Below are 27,116 nucleotides of genomic sequence, written 5' to 3' on the forward strand. Positions count from 1 at the left end.
CACCAATATTTAACACTTTCCAAATTCATAAATTTGTTTTTGAATTTTCATTGTAATGAAAAATCAACTAACAAAGAAAATTGCACCCACAGTACTGAAACTTCTTACATACGATATCGACTGAATCCCAAGTTCCAATAGGATAAGGCTCTAGTCAGCTTTTGCTGTAGGCTATTCTGCAGTTGAGTTGTAGTTTTTAAAATTATTCTATGTTCAGTAACACACAGTGTTCCTTTTGATAAAATTACATCTTTTACATCACAACCACATTTAATCTAACGTTTGACAGCCCTGTCTTATATTGTAGTACTGTTGAAGTTGCACATGGTTTCAACGTACCGTTGTTATGTAAAAATACGGGTGCAAAACTTATTTACACTCACTCTGAACTATATAAAAAAAATTGCCCCTTTCAGTTTCAATATGGTCATCCTTACACTTACGCCACCAAAAGTAAAATGTGGTGCATAAAATAATTTTAAAAAATGCATAAAAATAGCAATATCAGATCAAGAAAATATATGGCATAATATAAACGAAAAGCATACCTCGACAGATAGCGGAATAAGTTCTTTCCCAAACTGCAGCCATTTTTCAGTAGATATACTTTGCTGAGCCTAAATTTATAAAATAAAGCATAGTATTATAGTTTTCTATATCGTACTATATCTATAGTCTTCCTATAGCATATTTATAGTATAGCATAGTATTATATAAATAAGTATTAGTTTCCAACGTTTTACATCATTCAATTATTTATTTTTGCCAACAAAATTTTCCTCTACAGCCTAAAGATACATCTATAATAAGCGTATATTTTCCACAGAATGTTGCAATCTTTGCACAACATCTTGCATGGCTGCATAACTGGATACAGAAGTTAAGACAATCTAGCCTAGTATACAGTTGAATCTCCATAACTCGAATATTCCTTTATCTTCCAGTTTTCATCAGGTCCCAAACCCTTGTTATAAAAACTTTGAATAATTTGAACGCTTTAGCCGGTCCCTTGAGACTTCGAGTTATTGAGAGTTGACTGAAAATAGCACGTTCTGTACTCTCCCCACATTTACAGTTTAACGTTATATTACTAATGACAAATTTAATACTGTTAATAAACCCAAATTAAAAAAAAAAAAAATTCATTGGGGGAGAGGGCTTAAATTTTTTTAAAAATAACTTATTACAAAACAGAAACATTGAAAAAAAAAATGATATTTAAAAATCTATCTCAAATTAATTCAATTAACATCTGTAGCACATAACATTATATTTAAAAAACTTTAAGTACTAACAATGAAGTTGAATTCCTTCATTAAGAATATAAGTTAGGGGGAGAGGGGTGGATAACAAAAAGAAAACAGAACTATATGTACCAGAATGAAATATTTTCCTTATGACATTACTTTTCCTTATAACGTCACTAACACATAATTAAGTATCATAAACAAATACAAACATTACAATTAAAAATGAATTTAGAAATAGGATTCTGTGAAATATATTTCATAGGAACTTACTTTAGAATATTTCATGGCTTCAAATATCAAACCAAGACACTGGGTTTTCTTATACATTCGTGTACTATCAGCAAAAGCATAATTTTTACATGGTTCCACAAAATCCCAGGCTAAGTCCTAAAGAAAGGCAAGAAAAGTAAAATACTATAAGATAAAACATACTAAAATGCGGATGCTAATCTTTCTGTATTCTTGCTTAGGAAAGTGGAAAGATAGGGGCAAAACCTATTCTTCTGGGGGTACAAATAGATTCCTATCATGGCAGATACTCATTCTGTTTAGAGCAACAAAAATGTTATTTAAAAAAAAGGGCCTAGTTTTTCGCATCTTTGTGTTGCTATGGTGACACTTGTATGTCTCATGGCAGGTCAGCATCTGTGGTTGTGGGAGGATAATTGAGACAGTCGTTTTCCAAAAGGTTGTTTCTTGACATTTAATGGGGGCATTCCTCGGTCATTTTAGCAATCAGAATCTATTTTTACCTCATTTGAGGAGCTGAGAAATAGACAGGCTGATATTGCACTCAGATTGCTTTAACGACAAGGCAAGGGCACTAATAATATTTTTTGTAGAAAAAGATTAAGTTGTTTCAGAAAAAACAAAGAGTCTGGAGAAGGGAAATTTTTTCTCATATTTTTAAGCGAATTTCAAATGGAAATCTGTTTCTAAATGGAAAAATGATGCAATAATAATCATTCTTTGTATATAAAAAGAGGAATTTTAGTTTCCCGTTTTAAATATATTTTTATTATAAGGCTTTTAATTAATACACTGTGAGCAGAATAAAAATGATTTCTATTGGTGCAATTGCTGTTTTTTGCATGTTCTAAAATGAACTCTAAGAGCAACCAACCTTCATTAGCAACCACTTTTGTCAGGAATGGAGAGTGGTCTACCCAGAGAAGCTTCTCTCTATTTTAGTAAGCAGATATTAGACATTATTACTAATATTTCAGTCTGGCTACATAAAATTTTGACTGCCATTTTGTTAAGGCCAATAATAACCACTAAATTAGCAAACATTACAGAAACATTTTAAATCTAAAAACACACAGAGGTCAAAACGGGGAGAAAATGCAAATTTTATATGTTTTGATTACTAAAGCACTAATGCCAATTGTGAAAATAAATAATTCACAAACTGAAAATTAAGTTCAAAATTTTTTAAACTTAAGTATACTTACAGGACATGCTTCCATAAGTGATGTGAAAAACTGAGGGTACAGATTATTTTTACTGAAATAAATTAAAAATATATTAGCAAAGCCAATATTTATTTTTAATTAAAAACTAAGATTAAAGATAATAAAAGGAAGATAAATACCTTTCTTTAACAAATGCATCTAAAGCTGACAAATATATCTTCATGTAAGTAGGTAGCTTAGAAGCCTATGAAAAATATTTTTAACAATGTTATAATACATCTAAAGGAAAATTAAACACTACAAACAAAACCTGCATCACTTGCAAAAAAAAAAAAAAAAAAAAAAAAGCACACAAAATGTTAAACAATTGAAACAAGAACATGAATCTACAGAGTAATGCAGTACCACTGTACAAGGAGATACCCTTAAATAACAGGAATAGCATTACCATGAGAGGATACTTTCTAGAGGAGAAAGTAAAGGGAGTAATACTTTTCCTTTTCCAGAAAGACAAGTGCAATTTATGAGAAAAAAAGTTTTTTTTTTCTCATTTTATTTTCATGTTTAATTAATTTAAGGTTTATAAAGCAGTATTGAATGGGGTCGTTTCCAAAATTTTAAAAGTATTTTTTTCTGAAAGAGCATGCTTAAAAACATAGGATCTGACCATTTTTTAAATAATTTGTTTAAATTTAATATTTTTTAAAAATTACTTAAATCGGTGCGCTTTTATTGTTTATGTCTTCTGCTGATGACATCACAAATGACGAAATGCCATTCAGTGTTGCCATTGACAGAACAAAATATTTAATTTGCATCTTTACTCACGTGTATTGGCAACGATATGGTTGATAGCAAGTGTAGAGCGCAATTTTAATTCGCTTCTTGATTATCATAACGTGGAAACGCGATAGAAAGATGCGCCAAAGAGCATCATTTGTGACGTCATCAAGACCACACCTTGTTTGAAATATCGGACATTTTGAAAAATTAATTAAAAAATAACTGTTGGGAAAAGGAAAGTATTTTCTGTGTCCATGTAATTATTATTATTTTTTTTTGCTTATTCTATCAATTTCAGTGACAAAAAGTACTACTTTTGACTGAAGGAAACAACCCCATTATTGTGCTTCAATTTCCTAAGTAAACTCCAACACTAATTAACGTGAATAATTGCAAGTAAATACAGCTGGCTCTCTGTTTAACGGCACTCTATTTAACGACTTTCTCTATTTAAAGACGGATTTTCCTGGTCCCAGGTGGTCCACTATAGTTTTAAAAGCATTCTATTTAATGACGCTTTCTACTTCAGGAGGCTTTTTGTGGTCCCTTGAAAGTCCTAAACAGAGAGCCAACTGTATGCTTAATTTCTGTGTACTCACTGAATGAATATTTATTCCCACTCAGTTTTGATTAAAAGAGGTAAAAAATATTGGATAAATAAAATGAAAATGGAAGTTTATGAAAATAAATACAAATAAAATATGGAGTTCGTACCATACCTTTTTTTCAGGACTTGACTTTGATTGTAGTTTTCGGAAGCATAGCACCTAAAATAACCATTTTTGTTAAAATTCAAGGGTATTTGTACTCAAAACCATTGACATACAAAGAGAATGCATTTTAGAATGCTACTAAATTAAAATCAACTATGTATATATGAAAACAAAATAAGAGAACATTGTATCATTAAAATAGCAACAGCATAATATTTTAAGTAAAATAATAAAATAAGAAGAAATTTTAAAAAGTAGCAGGAGGATTATTTACTTTTTAGTTCCTTAAATACAAAATAAATATCTGAAATGGCTAGCAACCATGTACAAAATGATTGTACTTTATTTTATTTAAAAAATGACAACTTCTCGCTTTTCAGTCATATCTGTGAAAAAAGTTTCTGATGTACATCCAAAAATTGTATATTACATTAATAAAACATCAAACTCATCTTTCAATCAATTTTAGGTTTTGGAACAATATAAAATTACAATTACAACAGATTATAATGTAATGCAAAGTTGATATAAAAAAGACTTATGAAATATAAACGTTTTCTGATTCTATGTGTCGAATATGCTTTTGCGCAAAGGTATATCTAAATGGTTTATCAGACTTAAAATCATACATACCACAAAAATGCAGAGTGAATACAATTTATTTGCTACTGTCATGTCCACTTCTGAAATAAATAAAGTTGAATAACATTAAAAGGTAGTAAATTAGAAGTAGAACTAAATAGAAAACCAACCCTAGTAAAGCGTGAAACTGAAATAGATCCCCATAATAAATTGTGAAAAGGACTACATGAATGTAGAACTAGTACACAAGTTGTGAATTGTAAAATATCACTGAATAAACATGTTGCCCCCTCCCCCTCTTTTTTAAATATATTTTTATTCTTTTTTGCTATTTCTGCTTTAATGGGGAGACTCATAATGTTTTCACGAAATGATGATTGCTACTGGAGAGGAACAAGCATTAGATTAATATTACATTTATGCTGTATTTTTTTGAAATATTAAAAGATAGCTATAATAATTGCCATTTTGAATATTGATTAACAAATTATGGTACACCATTTAAGAGTTTTTCTTATCACAATTTTAGGACTAATCAGTTAAAAAAGGACCACAATTTCTGGTACTGTACATCTATGAACATAATTTTCAGTAATAATAAACTGAGTAAGAAAACACAATGCTCTGTAGTCAATTCTGATGCATAAAAAATAATCAAACACATAAATTTTAACATTTTACTAGAGTTATGACAGAATTTAAGGAATGTCAATACTCTTTTCCAAAGAAAAAAAGAACAAATTAAGTAGCCAATATTTGTCTCCTTAACTCCCTGAGCAAGAATTGCTTGAAAATTGTAATAAATAAATAAATAAATGGAATCAATTAAAATTCATACATGTATCTTGCCTATTAGAATGACTTAATGAGGTATAACATTTTCTTTTACACAGATTTTTTTTTTTTTTTTTGAAAATAATGAAGATAATTTTGTAATGCAACTTAACAAACGCGTAAAAAAACAATGGTATAGATCAGCAAAATTCTACAAGTCGCAAATTGTTTGGTGTAAAGCTTTGTCAGCTTGAGGCAGAGAACTGCATTTACAAAATCACCAGTTGTTTTACAAATACCAAAGCAAATTTAGGAAAGTACATTTTTAAACATTACAATTTTTAAAAGTTTTTTTTAAACTTTTGCCTTATAAAAAATACAGTTCTCAGAGGAGCCTTTTACACAAAAATTTACATTTCAAAGTTTGAACAGCAATTACAGAAAAATAACCTCTTTTTCAAAAGATAATTTATTTTTGTAAATTTAATTAAATATTCCAATGAAAACTTCAAGTAAAGTACAAACCTTTGCAACTTTTTGCAACTAAAATTTCTAATATTCTTTTTAACTCAGACTTCTGAACTTCATCAAGACTTTTATACTGGGGGGGAAAAAAGATTAGTTAGAACAGTAAAACACAAGAAACTTTCAGCATGTGATACAAAATTGATAAAATAACAACTAAAAATATCTAACAAATAAACTTGAAAACTTTTTCTTATAAATATTTTTGACAGATTTGATGTATCATAAATAAAACAGAGAATATATATCGACCAAATTTGGCAGGGAGCAACTTAGGCATCCGAGAAGAAACGTAGGTGGCTTTTCAAATGCGAAAACCATTAGAATTTTAGGACACGAAAATAGCATTAAATGGCTGTTTTTAATCGAAATAATTATCGGACTATTTTAATTTCAGTCTCATTTGAAAACCTGTAAAAATTGACAACCTATAATTTTCTTTCTTCGGATTTCAAAACTGCCAAGGCTGTAAAATCACCAAAAAAAAAAAAAAAAAAAAAGAAGTTATAAGCATTTTTAAGTACATGAACATCAATAACAAATCGGAAATTTGTCGGCCACAAACTTCTAATTAGCGTGAATTAAATCATTGAGAAGAAAGATCTGTTGCCATTTTTTTCTAGCTTGTGAACATATCAAATTCATGCTTTTGTATTGAGGCTTTTTCTGTAATGGAGGAATTTAAAAAGATCTCATTATTATTTATTGGCCATTTATCTTTTTTTTTTAATTTTATTTTTACTGCCAGCAGAAGATAATCAAGGATTTAATTGTATTAAAGGAGAGTTGCATTTCATTTAATCAGGATTTTTAGACTTGCCGTTAAGGTTATTTAAGAGTCATTTTGTGGATGGGAAATTTTACAGTATTTTTTAAAAAAAATATTATTTAAGTCTAATTGTTGAACACACTTCACTTGACATAACTTCTATTATTGAGTTAAACCATGCAAAGCCGGGCGACGCAGCCAGTTGACTAATAAAACTGAGAAAACTTACTTTCTTAACAGCAGTCATAACCTGTATAGCTGATACAGTCTTGTAAAGAAGATGCTTCTGATGCTTGCCGCGATGGCCATGCTCAAATGCAGCTACTAAAGGTTCGATGCATTGCAGCACAAGCTGCATCGGCGGTTCAGATTTCAGAAATGCAGTGATGAGATCTAAACATCTGAAATAATTAATTAAAAATCAATGATAGTAAAAGCAACTCAAAAAAAGGGAAATAAAGTATGATATAGTATGAATTTTATTTATATACAGACAAAAATCGACTATTATGAAGTTTTCAGTAGAAAGATAAAATATAAATAAGACAAATCGAATATCAATTTGCAACAGACATGAATGCTGAACATTTGAATTAACAATTCCTACAGTTATTCTTGCAAAGCATTCTCACTTTCAATTTACCTTAAAATGTATTTATGTGTCATTGTACTCTCCATGAAAATATTTTGTTTCATTTACACAACTTTTTCTTTTTAAAATTAATATAATATAACCATTTTTTGACAGAAGAACAAAATATTTACTAATGTTTTACAGAATTATGCTTTGGTTTATCGACTTAATACAACTCAACCTTGAAATAGGGAATCTGAACCTACTAGATTTGGGAATATTTAGAATTTCCGATTTAATTACTATAAAAAGTCGAATAATTATAATAAAAAGCAAAAAGAAAAAAAAAAGAAGTAACCCTGTCAGCTCTGGTGTCCGGTATACCAGATATTAACTTTAAACAGCTGACTCTACATTCTTCTTACTATTATCTGACCTAGAATTTTTGTTTTGGGATTTACGACACTAACAAAAATTTATGTTGCAAACTCAAAGCAGCAATTATAGAAAGATAATCTTTTAAATTGTCAAAAAATAATGCATTTTAAAAAAGTTAACTAAATATTCAAATAAAAGCTTCAGGTAAGATACAAATATTTGCAACAAATAGAGATTGGGATTTGCTCATTTTTCCAACCATGCATTCTTGCTGCAAATGGGAGTTTTTTCTTTCTGATTTAATATATATATAGTCTTTTTGGTTCATTATTTCATTGATCACTGTAAGCTCACCATTAAAAAATGGCAGTAACAATAAAATGCATAGTTTGCCTGAATGATAATAACTAACTTTACAACCTTTTATGAAAAACGATAGCTGCAACTTTTATTTTATAGAAAAGAAAACATCATTATGAGTAAGAAAAAAATATGCAAATATCAAGCCTGCGTAGTTTTGTGTGTAAGTTGTGTTGATTTTCAACTGTTGTTGGCAGTTTCATTGACACTATAGTCAATAGAGTTTAAAAAATGTCTCAGAGACGTCATTTGCCCGATTCGTTAAGGTGGCGAGCATTTGGATGGATGGAAATGGGATTGTCGCAGGCTGATGCAGCTAGACGTCTCAATGTGTCTCGTAGTGTTGTTCAGCAACTTTGGAATCAATACCAATCAGAAAATTATGTGTCCAGAAGAACTGTTCCACATCGACCACAAGCTACAACACACGCAGAAGAGCGTTTTGTAGTTTTCTCGGCATGAAGGAGAAGAACCACTACTGTGCCGCAGCTTGGTGCAGACCACTTTGTAGCATCAGGAAGAAGAATCTCTGCTACTACAGTGCAAAATCGTCTTCACAATGTAGATCTCTATACAAGACGACCAGTTGTGTGTGTTACGCTCAACGGACCACAGTGAAGGATCCGCTTAAGCTGAGCAAATGAACATGTTTCCTGGACCTAGCAGCAATGGGCTTCTGTGCTGTTCATCTGGACGCATCTGTACTGTTCACAGATGCGTCCAAATTTACATTGAAGAGTGATTCAGGGGGTCTACTGATCTGGAGGGACCAGCTCCAGTGGCGCACACAGGAATTTCTCAAGGGGGGGGGGTCCAGGGTCGTAGGTTTACCGTTCTAGTATCATACCCTTGTGAGGTCTCAACGGTTTTTTTTCGGCCTCCCACAACGATTTTGTCTTGTTAGGGGGTCATTCTTGGAGACCACACGCAACCACTGCAGTTGTCCCATGGTCTTACACAAGATCCCTTCAGGATTACGCAAAAGTTGTGGTCACTACGCCGTCGCTCTCCCCTTTTGTCTCAGAGCACAGACCACCCTGTGGTGAGAACTGGAGTTTTCTTCGGGGGTCTGAAAAGCATCTAGAGGCAGAGATGGTTACGCCACGAGCCGGGACTGAGGTCCGAAATTCTCTCGGGAACGCAATGTTCCAAAGTTTGGTTTGTAAAGCCAAAAGCTTGAACTTCCAACAAAGTTAGTCCTCTGTGGATAATGTTCCTGCATTTACAATCTTTGTAAATTAATTGTACATAGCTGTATGCAATTACTCCAGATAAATAAAAGTTTATTTTTATTATTTATGTTCTGGTACGGTACACCCTATTTAGCCGCCATACATATTCTTTTGATTCTGGGGAACAATTACAAAAGACAGTAAGGCATTAACAAGTAAATAAATATTTAGCATTAATCATTAAAATAAATTATTTACAACAAATGCTTAGTTAAATTACCAGAAAGCACTAAGATTTTATGCATTTATTTTCTAGTAATAAAAAAATAAAAACAGCAAAGAAATTTCTCTCTATATATAGGAGCACCAATTCACAGAAGAAGTAATATCTTACTTTAATCTGTAGTTACAAACTTTTCATTTACAATCACCAGTCTATTTTTACAGGTGTTTAAAAATTCATAGCATAAAATCTAGTTTCCTAGGTTTTTTTTACAAGTTCATTTATAACTTCTTCAGGAGTAATGCTGACGTTGCTTGAGTTCAACAAAGCTAGACCATTCAAACGTTCACTATGCATAGTACTCCTTAAATATGTTTTAAGTCTTCTCAAAGTAGAGAAAGACCTCTCGTTTGTGCAGTTTGAAATGGAAAGAGTACACAAAATTTTTAAAAGTCTTTAAACATGAGGATAAAAGTCTTCATTGCAGGACAAATAATGTTCAAATGCAGATGGTGGGGAATCATGTTTCAACGTCATCTTAAAGAGTTTCAGCTCGGAGAGCAAAAAAATCTCTATACTCTAAAAATGAAGGTTCACCTTTTGAATAAAACTCGGTCAATTTCAAAAAGTCATTTTCATTTTCTAGATCATACATTGGGTTCATTAAGCACGAAAATGTACCTAAAATATAATTTTGCTTCTGTAATCGTGATTTGAGCTGTGAGATCATGTTATTTAACAAAGGTAGAAAAATACTTCGCCTATAGTACTCTTTAGCATTAGCAGCTGGGACATTATTACGATAGCAGGAGCATTTTCCTGCATGAAATCTGGGCATTTGCAATTCTGAATCATTTTCTTTTGGGCCTTTCAATAATTTTTCAGCTTCGTCATATATTTCTTTAAAATTGCAATCTACATTAATTTTAAAATCCTCGAGACTTTGAATTACCGAGTCTGCGTAATTCAGACCTTTCTTCAAATCAAGAGTAACTGACGGTAAATATTCGCAAAGCTTTTTAGTTACTGCAAAGAACTTATTAAACATAACAGGGATATTAAGAAACCTGATTTTAATGATGAGGCATTAATTAAAGATGCACGAGTTGATGCATCTCTGTCTGTCCAAAGCGAAATTTCTTCAAGGGCTGCTATAACGGCAGGAAAAAGCTCCACCAAGACGATTATAGAATTGTGTCTTTCAACTCATCTTGTCATGCATATTCCAACTAATTTTTGCTTTTTTGACTCAGGGCAATGCTCTTCAATTTTAGATTTTAGACAATGTTGTCGTTTCGGTGTTTGAAAAAATTTATAAATTTCTGAGGCAATTCCCAAACAATTCTGGATCTCCGATATTTTGCATGAATCGGATATTGCTAAATTCAAACTGTGGGAACTGCAGTGGACGTATAAAGCTAGAGGATATTTTTCCTTTAAATGAGCATTTACGCCTTGCAAATCTCCACTCATTGCTCTAGCACCATCGTAGCCTTGTCCCATTAGAAAAAATAATTTTATTCCGAATGATTCCAAGGAGTTTAAAATCGTTGTTGCTAGATCAATGCCAGTGCAACTTGTAACTGGAATAAATTGAAGGAATTCTTCATGGATCAAATTATCATTTATAAAGCGTACACCCAGATATAACTGCTGAATCCCTGCAATGTCGGTGGTTTCGTCTGCAATTATACTGAAACATTCGCTTTTGTTGACACTGGCGACAATATCTTTCAATAAAATTTCATTAATTGACGAAATTATCTCATTTTGCGTTCTCCAACTGATGTACGTATTTCTCCCATTATCTTTCAGATGTTTTTCTAAAACATCATCTCCTGCTTCTACACGAAATTTAACCAAAGCTCAAAAATTTCCTTCATTTTTATTTGTTTCTTCGGTGAAGTCTAAGGGACCATAATCAGTATGCCATCTTCAAGCAATCCCTTGTTTACCACAGAAAATTACGGTTTTAATAATCGAACATAAAATTTGTCTGTTTTTATATACTTCTTCAGCTTTCTTTTTGTCCAATATTTTGTCGATACTAACAACACTATTGTCACTAATTTTTTTCAAATTTGAATACACTTTAAAACATTGCTGGTGATATTTTAATGAGTCCTGGTTTTTAAAATAGTCTAAAGCGTGGTTCCACTTTTTGAACGGTTCTGATACTAGTTTTCCAGTACTCTGATTTTTGTGGGCACCAACTTCTTTTGTTGAAAACAGAACACAATATTTACAAAAAGCTCCATCCATTTCTTGAGAGTATGATAACCAATGCCATTTTGAAAGCCACTGCATTTGAAATTTCAAATTTTTGGATTTTATAAGTGTAGTTGAAAAAGTATAATTTTTGTCTGGGTACCATAAATTGTTTAAAATGTCATTCAGTTCAAGATTTGACACGGGTCCTTTAATTTTAATGTAGTTTGCTACATCAGAATTTGAAACTGGAGCTGGAATATTATTTTCATTATTTTGACTGCAACTTGGATACATAAAATTTTCACTTACTTCCGTTTTCTAAAGTGCATCATCATCCAATATCTTTTCAGACTGAGGTAAGCCATTAGCAACGGACTGAGAATCTTCGTTCTCTTCCGAATCATTTTTTTTCATCTGGACATACTTTTTTCACAAAAGACAATAGTGAGGATTGTTTTCTTTTGCGATTTTTATCACTCACTTTTGCGAAATTTCAATAAAAAATTGTGAAAACTTTGAAAATCAAAATAAATTTATGCTGCATTGGTAGAAGAATATAGCTTAACTTAGTAATGTAGAATCATGGATCTACACAAGTAATGAAAGAATTTGGAGCCCACCAGGGTTGCCAGGTGAAAATTTAGGAAAATTGTCAAACCACTTCCTGAAATTAGCCAACCTGCAGAAAAAGCGTTCTCCCTTTCAGATATATTGGAAATCTTCAATCGCAAATATACTAAAATACTGAAAAGACATTTCCTGTGATTTTATGTGCAAGATTTATTGATTCTATATTTAAATTTTTCAATCTTTTACTTTATCCATTGTCTAAATAAGTTTAATGTTCCTTTTAAATCTTCTGATCAATAAATTTTGCACTTCTTAGTATCAATCATGTTTCGAATGATAAATATGAGAGTTGTACACGTACACCTCTACAAATATTAATTAAGCCCCTTCCCCCTCACCTATACCACGAAAGTCCGGAAATGTAAGACCGCCCTCCCCCCTAAAAAAAGAGGGGAATAAAATACCTTAAAACACCCTCTCCCCTAAAAATAACCTCTTTGGCACAGCCTTTGCTCTGACACCCCCCTCAAATGGGCACCCCTGTCAACCCTAAACGAAACTTAGATGGGCATGGGTTATGTGTTTGAATTTTTTTTACCCAAGCGTGATCTGAATAAGCCAAAACGGCTAATATTAGCCAAACCTGGCGACCCTGGAGTTTACACAATGCTGGTCGTCGCTGACTATCCTTGCACGTTTCAGCAGGGGTGCCCAATAGAGGGGGGGGGGGGGCTGTGACATTAAAATTTTAGGGGGCAAAATTTTAGGGGGTTGATTTTGGAGGGGTTTGGATCTCTCTTTCTCGTTTTGAAGCTGTGCTCCGTGGGATTTCTGTGGGTGCGCGATATTCCTTGGGGGAGAGAGCCCTTGGTTTCAGTCTCAAGGTTTTGCTGTCACGTGGGCTTAACAGTGCATGTGGTGAGATGACTCACTTTTTGACCTTGCCCGTTCACAAAATAGGGAGGAAAGATGACCTATTCCCTCAAGAACACACTACAGAGCACGGTAGAAAGCAAATGAATAGCCCGGTTCTGAGAATAAGAGGGTAATTATCCCTTGAGTTAAAGAAAGTGTCTCTTTTGCTGGCCCATTATTTCGAATTTCTCCAGAGGCCAAAAGGAATATATTCAATGCTTACTACTATAACAAAAAGCTGCTCACTTAAATAAAATTCAGAAATTTCTCAAAATCTTAAAATCAATCAAAAAAAAAAAACAATGGCTAAGGGGGGGGGGGGGGGGTTCGGACCCCTTAGACTCCCCTCCTTGTGTGCGCCACTGACCAGCTCAATAGATACCATCTATCCAAATCTGTTGAAAGGTACAGTTATAGAGATGGTGGAATCATGGTTTGGGTAGGGATCTTGCTCGGTGGTCACACGGACCTGCATGTGTTCCATAAAGGGACTCTGACTGGTCTGAGACATTGGGATGAGATCCTTGATCCATATGTCTGCCCATATGCTGGTGTTATTGGTAATAACTTCATTCTGATAGATGGTAATACACGATCTCACCGAGCTCGGATTGTTGAGGAGTACCTTGAGGACCACGATTTGGAACGAATAGAATGGCCAGCTCAATCTCCAGATCTGAATCCAATAGAACATATTTGAGACTATGTTGGCAGACAGGTTGCTGCTTTAAATCCTTCTCCAAGATTGTTACATGAGCAAGAAGGCTTACTCTGTATCTGGTTTTCGCTCCCTAGTCAGGTGTCCGACAACTTAATAAACAGCATGGAAAATCAATGCCACCAATACATTCAAGTTAGAGGACACATTCCTTAATAGAACCCATATTTGTATTGTTTCTGTGACATTTTACTACATAACACTGTGATCTTCTGATTTCTTCAAGAATGGACTTTTCTGCAAAGATTGCTTTTTTCTGTTATAAATTGTTTTTGCAATACACTTATACAAATTTCTATGATGTATTCAATAAAAAACTATTTAATGCACATATCCTCTAAATTTTTTGTTTCTACATTCATTCATTTGAAAATTAAACAAAAAAAAAAAAAAAAAAAACCGCTTGTACCTTAACTTTTTGAGGCACGTGGATTTCAAAAATGTATATCCCGAATATTTGACATTTCATAACGTTTATAATGTTTCATCAACATACTCAAAACTTTGACTGTAAGATATTCTTTACGATAGTACACTATCTACCAAATAAAAACATTTTTAGTTAAGTATTTCATAATTGTGACAGAAGGAAAGGCAAAATAAACCATGAAATATGGAACAGAAATGAGTTACATGGGTCGATCCAGGCTGAAATTAGGTTTGCTTTGCAGCCCCTTCACAAAATTTCGCATCGTAAAAGCAGCCCCATTCACAAAATTTGACATTCTAAAAGAGACCTTAATTACAAAATTCCGCATTGTGAAAGGGTCACTATTCACACAATATAGCAGATACCCAGTAATTAAAATTCGTTTGAATGTATCTTTGATTAAATCTAAGAATTTAAATTGTCTTATTTTATATATTACATCATTTGCTCTTATTATACTCGTTAGGGTCTTCTCAATTAAGTATGATGACTAAAAATGCTTTGATATTATGTTTTGCCATAAAAAAGGCAAATTAATGAAAATTTCTTTTTTACAAAAGAAAAGAAAGTTCACAAAAAAATTTTACTTTTCACAAAATGATGACCCAAGAAATAAAACCTGGCTAGACCCCTGAGCTATGAAAATAACACGTAAATAAACTAACTGCAAACATATACAATAATTTATTTAAAAAAAACCTAATTCTTCTCTTACCTAATTCTAAAATGTAGTAGTGTTTTGTCTTCCTCGTTTAATTTAGTATGTCCAGACTTTGCTCGAGCTTTAAATGCCTTTGAAAGAGCATCATCAACTTTGAACATTTCAGAATCAGACAATACTACAGAGTCCTAAAATAAAATAAGAACAATTATTTAAAAAAATTCAATGGCATATGTGCATACAGTGCAATCCCCTTACAACGAATACCAATAAAACGAAATATACATTACGATGAACAAAAAGTTTTGTCTCGTTCCAAAATCCATTAAGATAATGTACAAAAATTCTTGTTTTAATGAAGTGATTTTTTCAAAAATTCGTTGCAACGAAACGTTTTTCTCAACATCAGTTGGAACAATTTAGTTCTTGTTGTTTTCGGAAATAAATAAACAACTTTTGCAAGTTGTAACGTGAAAACTCAGTTCGCACTTTCGAAACAGAGTCATTCAAGGTGACTATATTCGATGTGGAAATCCGCTCATGCTGAAACGTAAGCTGATGTGAGACAACAAAAGCCAGTGTCTAGCCATGCGCAATCGATTTTGACCCGCCAAACGTATGGCACCCTGCAAATTCGCAAGGGGTCCGGAAGATTTCAACTTTTCTTGTGGTCAGTAAAGTGACATTCATACATTAGAATCTTTTATAATGTCCTCTGGGAGAAAATTTCTTGTACAAAAGAAAATATCACTTTCTGTGAAGACCACCAATGAATAAAATGTCCGTGTTTAATTTTATTTTAGATCGTTAGTAAAGGTAAATGTTGCACATTTAATTATATTAGAGTGTAGATTTGCAAAATTAACTTCTATAAAAATAAAGAAAGTTTTAAGGCGATTCTGTCACATTGAATATTCTATTATATCAAAGTATTTTAATTGCTCCCTTGGAATTTGTTGTAACCAGATTTCACTGTATTTAACTTAAGACATAAAATATCAACAGAAAAAGCAGATGTCTCTTAGTAGACTCAAGAGGCGCTTAAAGAAACTAGTACCCATAAACCAAGTTTGAAAGTAAGGAAAGGTAATAAATTTCTTGAATTAAAAAAATAATTGCAACAAAAAAAGAAGAAAGAAAGAAATACAAAGTTAGTATGCATAGTTCAGAACAGTGAAATTAGTGTAAAAAATATAGATTTAAACTAAAAATAATACAATAATCTTGTTCAGCTTTTAAACAATGGGACTAATAAGAGAAGTACATATTTGAAAAAAATAAAATTATCTTTGTTGTAGAAAATTTACAAAATACATAAATTAGAGAAAATAAACTATGAAATCTTTGGCTCTGAGATGGATCTCACTTTTAATACTAATAACAGATTTTTTTTAAAAAATACCAAGCCTTTTTTATAATGCACTTGAAAGGACAAAAAAAATTTTCTGGATCAGAAAGGACAATTTAAGAATTCCTGTAGTTTTCAAAAATTCGAAGAAAATGACACCATAAACAAAGAAAAGTGCGTCTCAAGTCATGAAGAGAATTTCTTGTCATTATTTAGCTTTCAATCATAACTTAGAGTGTTGAAACATGCATATTTTTCTTATACGGAAAGTTTGGTTTGAAATGACTAGAACTGCACTTTTCTTCCTTTGTGGGGTCATTTTCTTGGAATTTTTGAGAACTACAGGAATTCTCAAATTGCCCTTTCTGAAAAGTTATTTTGTACTTTTAAGTGCATTATGAAAAGAGCTTGGTATTTTTTAAAAAATTCTGTTATTTTATTTTTTTCAGTGTAAATGTATTTTAGAAATAGAATAATTTTAACCCTCATGAAACTTCACCTTATTTTTTCATATAAATGCTCGGTACTAAAAGGGAAAAACCTATTTAGGTATTTAAAACTTTAAGCAGTTGGCACTAAAATTTAATCCTTCTTCCCCTCTAGGATTTATGCTTGCTAATTTCATGCTTGCTTCAGCCTTGATTCAAAATTTTCATATGATTGATTTTAACATTACTGTTGCAAAGCAACAAAATTTGTAACAATGGGTTTTATATTTAAACATTTAATAGGGAAATTAAATGAAATTTGCTCTTTTCCATCCTAACTGATATAATAATTTTATTTTAGAATTTTAATTTTTCAGAGCTACATTATACCTTAAGATTAAGCAAATCATTTAGTGAAATCCCCAAGTCTCTATGTGGTCTAGTTGCAGAGATATAAGCAAAACTAGGCCTCAGATTTCTCCGGGACAATCAGGCCAAACATAATAAAAGTGCTTTAACAAATATCTATTTTATTCTCGGCAGTTATTGAACCATTTCTTATGTTTGGGTTAGAGTTAAAAAAATTTGCCTTTAAACAAAATGAGAGTACTAAATTGTCTATTCCATCTATTATTTTAAAAATATCACTGGTTTTAAAAATAATTCTCGGAAGAAATGAAGATTTACAAAAAGAAATAAAAAGCCCCCCCCCCCCAACACAAACACTTTGGTAAGTATTCACATCAATAAAATTTGCTTTAAAGATGGGAAGGGGGAGGGGCGGAAAGGGGGGTCATATCACTAAAAACAAAAATTTTACCCTTAGTATTTTAGCTTGTGAGCAGAAATAAACATGATTGATGGCGACAGTTTAATATCAAGTTAACTAAATAAAAATTTGCACAGTTGAGTTCAACAAAGAGCACATTAAATTTAAAACAGCTTACTGCATCACTAATTTCTGCAGCAGCACCTAATGCTTCTTTAACTTTTTTTCTAAATTCCTCATCCACAGCTTCAGCATCATTTGAAGCTTTATCATCATCATCCTCACTGCTACTTCCTGAATTGAAGTCTAAATCCTTTTCATCTTCATCTAGGATTAGAGTAAAGAGTTTGAATAAATAAAAATGTGAGCAGGCGAAAAAAAAAAAAATCCAAATTTGATTTAATTGCTTACCAGATTCCTCAACAAGAATAGATTCATCAGACTTTTCTTGATGTATGACCTAATAATTGACAGGATTAATAGTTAAAATCAAAATAATAATACACACACACAAATATACGTAACCACATTTTATGTTTATAAAGAGATGGAAATTTAATAAAAATTCAAAAATCAAGTTTTTTTTTCCTAATTCATAGTGCTAATAGAAATATAAATAAATGAATCAGATTAAATCCATTACGTCTACGAAAGCTAAAAGAAAAAAAAATCAGTACCTGAAGTATATCTCTGTCCAGGGGCGTTTCGTTAGGAAGCCACCGTAACCTCCCCAAAAAAAATTCTTATTCGCCAAATTTGGAGCCAATATAGATTAAAGCAGTGTTGGTATAAAAACCAGGTTTTCTTGGGGGGGGGGGGAGACTTTTTTTTTGGTTAAAACCAGATTTAATTGGTTTTTATTACTATTTGTAAAGAAAACCAATTTTATATTAGAAAAATCATAAAAATTTTATGAATTAATTGTTAAGGAATGCTTAATATTCATATTTGTACCAAATTTCTTCATAATTAATTAAATAATTAAGAGTAAAATCTTGTAATTTCATTTCCTCATACTTAAAAGAGATTTCTATAAGAGAATATTGTTTGAAAATCTTGAACTATTATAAAAAATACAATATGTAAATGGGTCTTTGTATAAATAATAAAAGATATAATTTACTTTGATAGTTCAGACATTATTAATTACAAATAACTAAGAATAAGTGCTTGCAAATTTGTTTCTTCATAATCATAGCTATCTACTATACATTAAAAAAAAAAGTAAAGTTAAAATCCCGCATTCTTTAACAAGGAAAGTATTTTGCAGTATCTACTAATGAATCATAAGTTTTTACATTTAACAACTTTAAAAATCAACGCATATTTTGTTGAAAGATTTTTAAAAAAGCTACAAATCATGTAATTTATTTACCTAATGTATCAGTGACAACAATCATAGAAACAGGACAAGTAGGTTTTAAGAAAATCATTATGTTTTCCATTGTAAACATTATTTCTCCTGGCTTAATGCATTTAGGTTTTTTTTTTTTTTTAAATCAAAGAAAAGAAAATCATTTTAATTAAAAGCCTCAATACAAACTTAAATGAAAATAATCTTCTAACATATTAATAATGAAGACTGTTATAAAATTAATGTTTATTGATTCTTCCACCATTTATACATGAACTTCTTTTATTATATTGAGACAAAAAAAAGTTCATTGAAAGGTGAAAATTTAGCATTAAATATTAAGAGCACATGAATGTTTTCTGTTTTCATAATTTTATACATTTTCTTTTCTTGGTCTGACTACATTGTATATCGGGGATGCAAAAAAGGGTGCAGTTATAAGTGCAATTTTATGCCTACTCTAAGTGTTCTGGGACTTCTTTAGTTATATTTTTTCTCTTGTTATTTAAATATTCCAGTGCTAAAATATTTTTGCTCTATGCATCGTTTCAATGGTACACAATCTATCTTCAATAAATCTTAAGTAATCAAGCAAATTAGGTAGTATGTGAAGTTTTAGCTGAAATATGCTATTTGGACTATTTTGAAATACAAAAGCCTAAAAAATAATCATAATTAAAATTTATATAAAAGCTACTTGGATTTTTTTCCCCATATAATTTTAGAAAAACTTAGTTGGTCTGCCTTGGATATATATGTATTTAATAAAAAAGCTGCATAGATTTAAAAATAAGGGAAACAAAATAAAACTATTTAGCAAACTTGCATTACCTTGAAAAATATATAAGTTTCTAAATTTATTAAACCTGCAATTTATCTATAAAGTTTAGCTAGTTACTTTGCATTAATTAGATTTTACTCTTTGCAATAATATGTACAATTTACTTAATCATTTGGGGAAAAACAATAAAATTTGAAAAACCAATGTTTTTTTTTTTTTTTTTAACCACTTGGTTTAAACCAAACAACCCTGGATTATAGCAACACCAAAATTGCTTGGAGTTTTAAAAATTCTTTAAACTATTTTTCAATGGTGCCTAATGTTGTTCTCATTAGACATAATGTACAGGGTTCAAACCATGGGCAACCATATGCAAAATTGTAAGGGGGGCGCAGATATTTTAACCATGGTTTAGCAGGATATTTTCCCCAAGGAAACCGATTTCTGGACAGATTAGTCATTAAAATTTGACATTTTTAATAACTCATTCATTAATGGCTGGAGAAGAAATGTTTTTACATTTTTGCAAAGAAAAAAGTACTAAAAACAAGGAAGTTCTAATTTCAAAGGGGGGCTCAAGTCCCCCCTGCCCCCCTATATGGGCGCCCTTGGTTCATACACTTGTGGTTAAAAAAAATTCCCTGACTTTTCCAGGTTGCTTTTTAGAAAATTCCAGGTTACTCGCTTCATTCGCTCTTGAAACAGAGTACTTTCAACTTATTTTAGCATTTCTTCGATGTCACGTGTCATGTGTAATATTATGGCATTTTTCTGTAATTGTGCAGCAATCTTTTAGCATTCTCTTTTGGTTTACAATACCTCTTCTTATTTTCTTATTAGTATATAACACAAAACATATTGAGCAAAATGCAAAGTTAAATTTCAGTATAAATATGATTAACTTGTTGCATTGATTGGCATACCATATATTGCACAATAACAAAAATTTACATCCGTCGGTCATAGGCCAATGCCAATAATCACTATTTTTTTTCCTTTCGCATATTAAAATTTCAAATTTTCTTTCCCAGAAAGTAATAGTCGGTTTTCAAAAATTCATAACTTTTTGCACATTTTATGTTATTTACAATAGTTTAGATTGATATAAACATCCAATTCTGTTTTTGGAAGTTTATGTCTACTTCCATCATGCAAACGACCAAATATGGCAACTAAGTGAAAAATTTAAGATAATAAGTAGATTTTTGAATTTGTAGCATTAAAGCAGTTGTAAATAATTAACATTCCTTAAAAAACTACAATTAAAACAAAATAGTCAGTATTCAGCACAAATGTGTCAAAATCAATTGGAACAAAAAAAATGTTCTGAAGATTAAATTTCATTTTTCCAAAAAATAATTACGAATTATCCGGAAAAAAGGCACATTTTGCGTTGTTTTTAATAGTTTGCATTGCAATAATAACCAATGCCGTTTTCGGGAACTTAGGCACTTAAAAAGGCTTGTGTACCTCCATCTTGGGAATGACCAAATATGGTGGCTACGCCCAAAAATAAGAAATAATTTTTTGACTTTGTCACATGAAGACAATGGGGCGTTTCCAAAATTTTAAAAGTATTTTTTTCTGAAAGAGCATGCTTAAAAACATAGGATCTGACCATTTTTTAAATAATTTATTTAAGTTTAATATTGTTTAAAAAATTACTTAAATCGGTGTGATTTCATTGTTTACGCTTCTGTCGTGTGACATCACAAATGATGAAATGCCATTCAATATTGCCATTCACAGAACAAAATATTTAATTCGCATCTTTACTCATGTGTATTGGCAACAATTTGGTTGGTAGCAAGCGTAGAGCGCAATTTTAATTCACTGCTTGATTATCATAACGTGGAAACATAGTAGAAAGATGTGCCAAATTGCATCATTTGTGACGTCATAAAGACCATGCCTTGTTTGAAAAATCAGACATTTAAAAAAATTAATTCAAAAAAAAGCTGTTAGGAAAATGAAAGTATTTTCTGGGTCCATGCACGGGTGCAGAATATGTCCGATCCGGCGATTTACAATCGAGGGAAATTTAAACTATTTGGGGAAACTTTGCAGATTCATTTTTTTTTTTAATTTTTAATTTTCCAATTTTTTTCGCAAGTGTCTTTTGAATGCATTTTCTTTTGCACCACCACTCTTTATATTTTCATTAACTATTTGATAATAAATATTAGATAGGAGATTTTAATTAAAACACATGTATTCACTTAATTTACTTTTTAGATATCTAGTTCTGCAAGCTACCAGTTCATTCTATTAATTTTAAAGATGCATTTTTTTTTTCAAAATTATCTATACTTATAGTAATAGGAATGAATTGTTTTCTGAAACATATAACATAAAACATATTGTAAAATTTTAGGGAAATCTTCATGTAGATTGGGGGAAATGTTGGCAGTAAAAACATTTCCTGCACCCTTGGGTTCATGTAATTTTTTTTTGCTCATTCTATCCATTTCAATGACTAAAAGTAGTACTTTTGACTGAAGGAAACTACCCCATTAAAAAATAACAAATTTTCATGAAACTAAAATTCAGTTGAAAACTTTTTATCACATTTGTGTCCAAGGCAATGAAGATAAGATTAAGTTTTAAGAACAAAATTTTTCATTTCTCAAGAAAATTGCAGACCATTTTATGCTATTTTCATTAGTTTAAAATTAAAGAAAACATCCTATTCTGCTTTGTTTTTGGAAACTTAGGCATTTTAGGATTGTGTCCACTTCCATCTTCTGAATGGCCAAAAAAGGCGACTACGTTTCACACGTAGCTGAAATGACTTTCCAAAAAAATTAAAAAAACCTTTTCCCCGACCGACCATATCACCTTCAGGTTGTGCTTCTGAAGCAGTAAATTGTCTTCTTCCCTGTTGTTTGTGCATAATTACTGTTCACATAAGGATTTTTTACTTGGGAACTATTGAGGGGCAGAAGTTTTTTTGGTTAGCCACTTTTTTTTATTGCCAGCATCATCTTGGCTGAATTTTTTTTTAAAGACACATTGACAGAAATGGAGATTAGGTTTCATAAAACAAAATTCCCTGGGAAAAAACTTTTTGGGGGCACAATTGGAAAATTCCCGGTTTATTTTCCTGACATTTTTGACTATGTCATTTTTCCTGACAATTCCAGATTTTCCCGGAGCATACGAACCCAGATGTAGATATCGCTCATTTGGAAGAAGAGTGCTACAATACGTAAAAATGAAATTTTACAGGAAACGCGTTTGAAGTTGAACTTTTCAGGCAATTCGCCTTAAGAAAAGTAAGTTTGCTGTGCTCTCCAGTGGTTAATATTAGAACAAAAAAATCTGTCATTATTTTCCAAAGTAAATAATGTCTTTAAAGGCTTTTAAGTGAAAAAAAAAGAACATTAAAAATTTCATATTGTGGCACTCTTCTTCTAAAGGAGTAATATGGAAGGTGTGCATGATTGCATTTTAATATTCGATAGAATTTAGAACTTCATTTTTTTAAGTTGAGAATCCTGGCCCTCCAAATTTGAGTTCAGGACACCCCTGTCTCTGCCATATTAAATGGCATAGTTGTCTTAATAAATTATGTGCAGTGTACCCTGGTGGCAGAAAAAAGGCAACACTCAGACGTGCATCCCACATTCTTGAGAAAGTTTGCAAATTATTTCTTAATTAGGAGATAAAATAACTTAAATTCTTTGGAGAAAAATCAGTGTTGGATCTAGCGGGACCCTTGCCTCGAGTGGTACTTTCTAAAGGGCAGCAAATTCACCCCATTTGTGTTTGTGTTTTTTTTTTTTTTTGCAACTTGATATAAAAATCTGAAGGAAGATGGGTAAGGGTAAGTTTCAAGTTTTACCATAGCTCAGGAAAAATTGTAAATTTGGCACTGCTTTTCCTTAATGAAATGAAACTGTAAATATACTTAAATTAATTCACATACAGATGAGGGGAAGAAAAACCTTGCAGCCGTTTGCTCAGTTACAAAACTTTATAGAAATTTGAATTTTATTTGGTATTAAAATTTTATTATTAAAAATTATAGTAGTTACAGTAGTGCTGCATCACCAAATATTTAATTCCAATATAAAAATAGTTTGTTAATACTTACATCAAGAATTTGTTGCAGTGCTTCTGCTGTGACAAATGGACAAAATAAAGGAAAGACAGAGCTGACTAAACAGCGTAAATGATGAGAAGACTTGGATAAAAGTGACAACAAAATATCAATCACCACAGCTACCCAAGGAGGTTCATTTTCCTCATCTTCTGAAGTTTCTCCATGCTTACGAATACTTAAAGCCTTTTTACAACATATGTGTAATTCCTAAAACAAAATTTTTTAAAAATTGAATAAATCAAGGAGATTATGTACTGTAATAAAAGAAGAAAAAATGCGATGCGAATAAAATTCATAAACAGAGTAGCCCAGTAAATTTAGGATTTTTTGCACCACAAATTTATAATTAAGAAATATTTTCAGAATTAGTTCCTCATAGCATGTACAGTAAATTCTAAAAAGTCCCCTATGATCCCATGTGAGCTTCCATTCAAAATGGCGGATCAAAAGATGGCCGCCTAGTACTTTTTGTTTTCCTTATAACTCAGTCAAAAATAAAGATTTTTCAGTTCTAAAAAAATCTGTATGCTCTAAAAGTACTACTGTTTCTATATATACTCTAAAATAACCAATAAAAAAGTTCAAACAATTGTTTTGACATCAAAAGCTAAAATTTCTCTTTTTCTACGTAATATGCAGCAAAACGAAAAAGCTACTAAAATAAAGAATTTTTCATGGTATTCTTTTTTAAAATATGAGCTGTAAAATGATTGATATGTTCCATTTGTTGAATAATCAAGTAGCTTTTATTCCATTTCTGAAAGAAATCTTACTATTTCTAGTTTTAGAATGAGAATATGATTAGAGAAAAAAAGTGACCTTATAATGATTTTTCAAAAAAAAAGTGCAGAGTATCTTTTATTCAGTATTTTAAAAACTGACATATAATATCTTTTTGAAAAGCATGTAAAATATAAAAAGAGAAGGTAGTAATGTCAGTAAAAATCTAGAGAAAAAAAAGCATCAACATTCAAGATCATCATCCTCAACTTCGAAACTGTGCACAGAAGTTGAATTTTTACATGTTTCACTCAAACAATGCATGCAAAACTTGAAACACTAAAGGTCTGCATTTTCATTGGCATCTAGATCACAGTCTCGCATAATTACTGTCAATTTGTAGCTACAAAACCTTAAATGCGGAATTCCTTCGGAAGCTTCGGGAAGTGATAAAAGCGTTGTGAACAGTCCACCTCCTTTCATAACATATCTCCATTTACTTGGATTTATGTTTTTCTTAAGCCACTGTTGTACTATTGGATAAACACAAAATGGATGCTGTGAATTAACTGCAATTTTGGGTGGAAGAGTTGCCAAGTTTTAAATTTTGAAGAAGGAGTTTTGGTTACTTAATTATTATGGCGGTTGTATTATAAGAGAATTAAGTGTTATTCCCACCAGAAAGATGTTTCAGCAACACTTCTACAATCTGGATGACCTTTTCTGGAAGGATCAAGCTTAAAACTACTAAGCTGTGAGATCAGAGAAAACAGAGAGATTTTCCTTTAGCAACTTGAAAGCTCAAGATTTACCCTTTATGAATATAGTTGACATGGAGTCGGAGTCACATCCTGCGGCTGCGTGGAGCAAAAGAAGAGGATCCTTCATTGGACACAAGGCTTCTTGTATTTTCAACATATTGTAACATTTTTCTTTGTATAAAATTGGTTTGTGGGTAAAAAATACAGTGATGTTCCAGACATACCTCTTTTACTTAGAATCGAGAGCAGATCTGTATCAGTACCTATTACTGCGACTGGTCTGGAGCTGTTCTGGCACGGTTTTATTGCAATTGAGCAATTAATACATTGGCTTCCGTATCCACTTCTACAGCAGTCGTTCCTCCTAATCGGAAGTATTCCATCATAATTTGAATTAATCTCGATTTGTTCTCAGAATTCCCCAGAAAGTTAGTCTATAAAGTCGATCCCACTACATTTTCTTCAAAAGCAGTAGTCTCAGACATTTTCGACATCACTTCTTTGTTTCTTACCAATGTTAGTTGGTTATGCATCAGCGTATCCATTAAAAACCACTGCTTCACAAAAAAAACTGCTTTTTTTTATGAAGAACCTGAAGTATTTGAGGAATATTTTATGTCTTTTCATTATATGTCTGACTCGTCCCATGCCAATGCGTACATAAGAAATCCTTCATCTTTAATGGATAAAGAGATTGGTGGCGGGTGGCTTAACAAAATGCTCTACTAATTCAATGATAGCTGCCACGCTTGTGTTTTTATCCTTTAGCAGAGAAACCCAACCAAAAAGCGAGGGCAGTTGAGGGGCTAATTCATATTTGAGATATCTTGCAAATTATCGTTTGATTTGAAAACAGCAGCATCCTAGTCAAAAATTGTGGAAGACTGAACAGAACACTCATTTCTTAACAATAACTCCTTTTTTATTACAAAGTTTAACTTCCCCAAAAGATCTTCCTAAAGTTGAAGGCAGTGATCTTTCACTGACATTTTTCCCATTGTCACATAATTGTATGGAAACATAATTTTAAAAAAAATCATTAACTATTTGCAACCTAAAATGTACAAAAAATACCATTTTGAGGAAACAATGATCTTTTTATTAAAAAGAAAAAAAGTTTTGAACAATTTTTGATGAATTTCTATCCTTACAGTAAGTTCTTTTAATTCATTTAATATTACAAAAGGAATTTGGAGTCACTTTAAGATTTATGATAGCTTTAAACAGCTAAACAGATCGGAATTGAGTTTTTATACCGAAAAGTTTTCATTTCAGACAAAAAACACAATTTGCAGATCATACATGTTTATAATTTTTCATGGGGAAATGTCGGTAAAACACAAGCACCAATTCAAACATACATAGCATTTTTTTAAAACTGAAAAATAACAACTATTGACTAATGTATAAAGGAAAATATTTAAAAAAAATACCCCAAAAAATGTTTTTTAGTAGCTTATGTGTTCTGCTGCATGTTACATAGAACACAGGAATTTCAGTTTTTGGTGTCAAAACAAATATTAGAAATTTATTATTGGTTATTTTAAGTTATGTAGTGAAACAATATTACTTCTAGAGCCTAGTTTTTTTTAAAAAACTGAAAAAAATTCATTTTTGACCGAGTTATAAAGAAAACAAAAAGTACTAAATGGCCATCTTTGATCCGTCATTTTGGATAGAAGCTCACATGGGAACATAGGGGACTTTTCAGGATTTGTTCTACACATGTTCAGGAACTAATCCTGAAAAATTCAGCTAATTATAAATTTGTGGCGCTCCGACCCTATTTTTGACTTAAATTTACTGGGCTATCGTGAGAATATATAA

At 31.4% G+C, this 27,116-nt stretch overlaps 1 protein-coding gene across 1 annotated transcript in view; it reads right to left on the minus strand.

Annotated features, from left to right (window-relative positions):
• LOC129219690 (myb-binding protein 1A-like protein) overlaps positions 1 to 27,116 on the minus strand; it is a 94,718-nt gene that overhangs the window by 6,384 nt on the left and 61,218 nt on the right. Inside the window, exons 17-28 of the mRNA XM_054853970.1 lie at positions 23,800 to 24,015; positions 17,980 to 18,028; positions 17,747 to 17,895; positions 15,078 to 15,211; positions 7,041 to 7,212; positions 6,043 to 6,118; positions 4,795 to 4,844; positions 4,168 to 4,215; positions 2,845 to 2,909; positions 2,705 to 2,756; positions 1,521 to 1,637; positions 549 to 617 (exon numbers count right to left, since the gene is read on the minus strand). Coding sequence (XP_054709945.1) covers positions 549 to 617; positions 1,521 to 1,637; positions 2,705 to 2,756; positions 2,845 to 2,909; positions 4,168 to 4,215; positions 4,795 to 4,844; positions 6,043 to 6,118; positions 7,041 to 7,212; positions 15,078 to 15,211; positions 17,747 to 17,895; positions 17,980 to 18,028; positions 23,800 to 24,015 — 1,197 coding nt within the window. The remainder of the gene's footprint in view (positions 1 to 548; positions 618 to 1,520; positions 1,638 to 2,704; positions 2,757 to 2,844; positions 2,910 to 4,167; positions 4,216 to 4,794; positions 4,845 to 6,042; positions 6,119 to 7,040; positions 7,213 to 15,077; positions 15,212 to 17,746; positions 17,896 to 17,979; positions 18,029 to 23,799; positions 24,016 to 27,116) is intronic.

Source organism: Uloborus diversus, chromosome 4 (genome assembly GCF_026930045.1).
Source record: "Uloborus diversus isolate 005 chromosome 4, Udiv.v.3.1, whole genome shotgun sequence".
Classification (NCBI taxonomy): Eukaryota; Metazoa; Arthropoda; class Arachnida; order Araneae; family Uloboridae; genus Uloborus; species Uloborus diversus.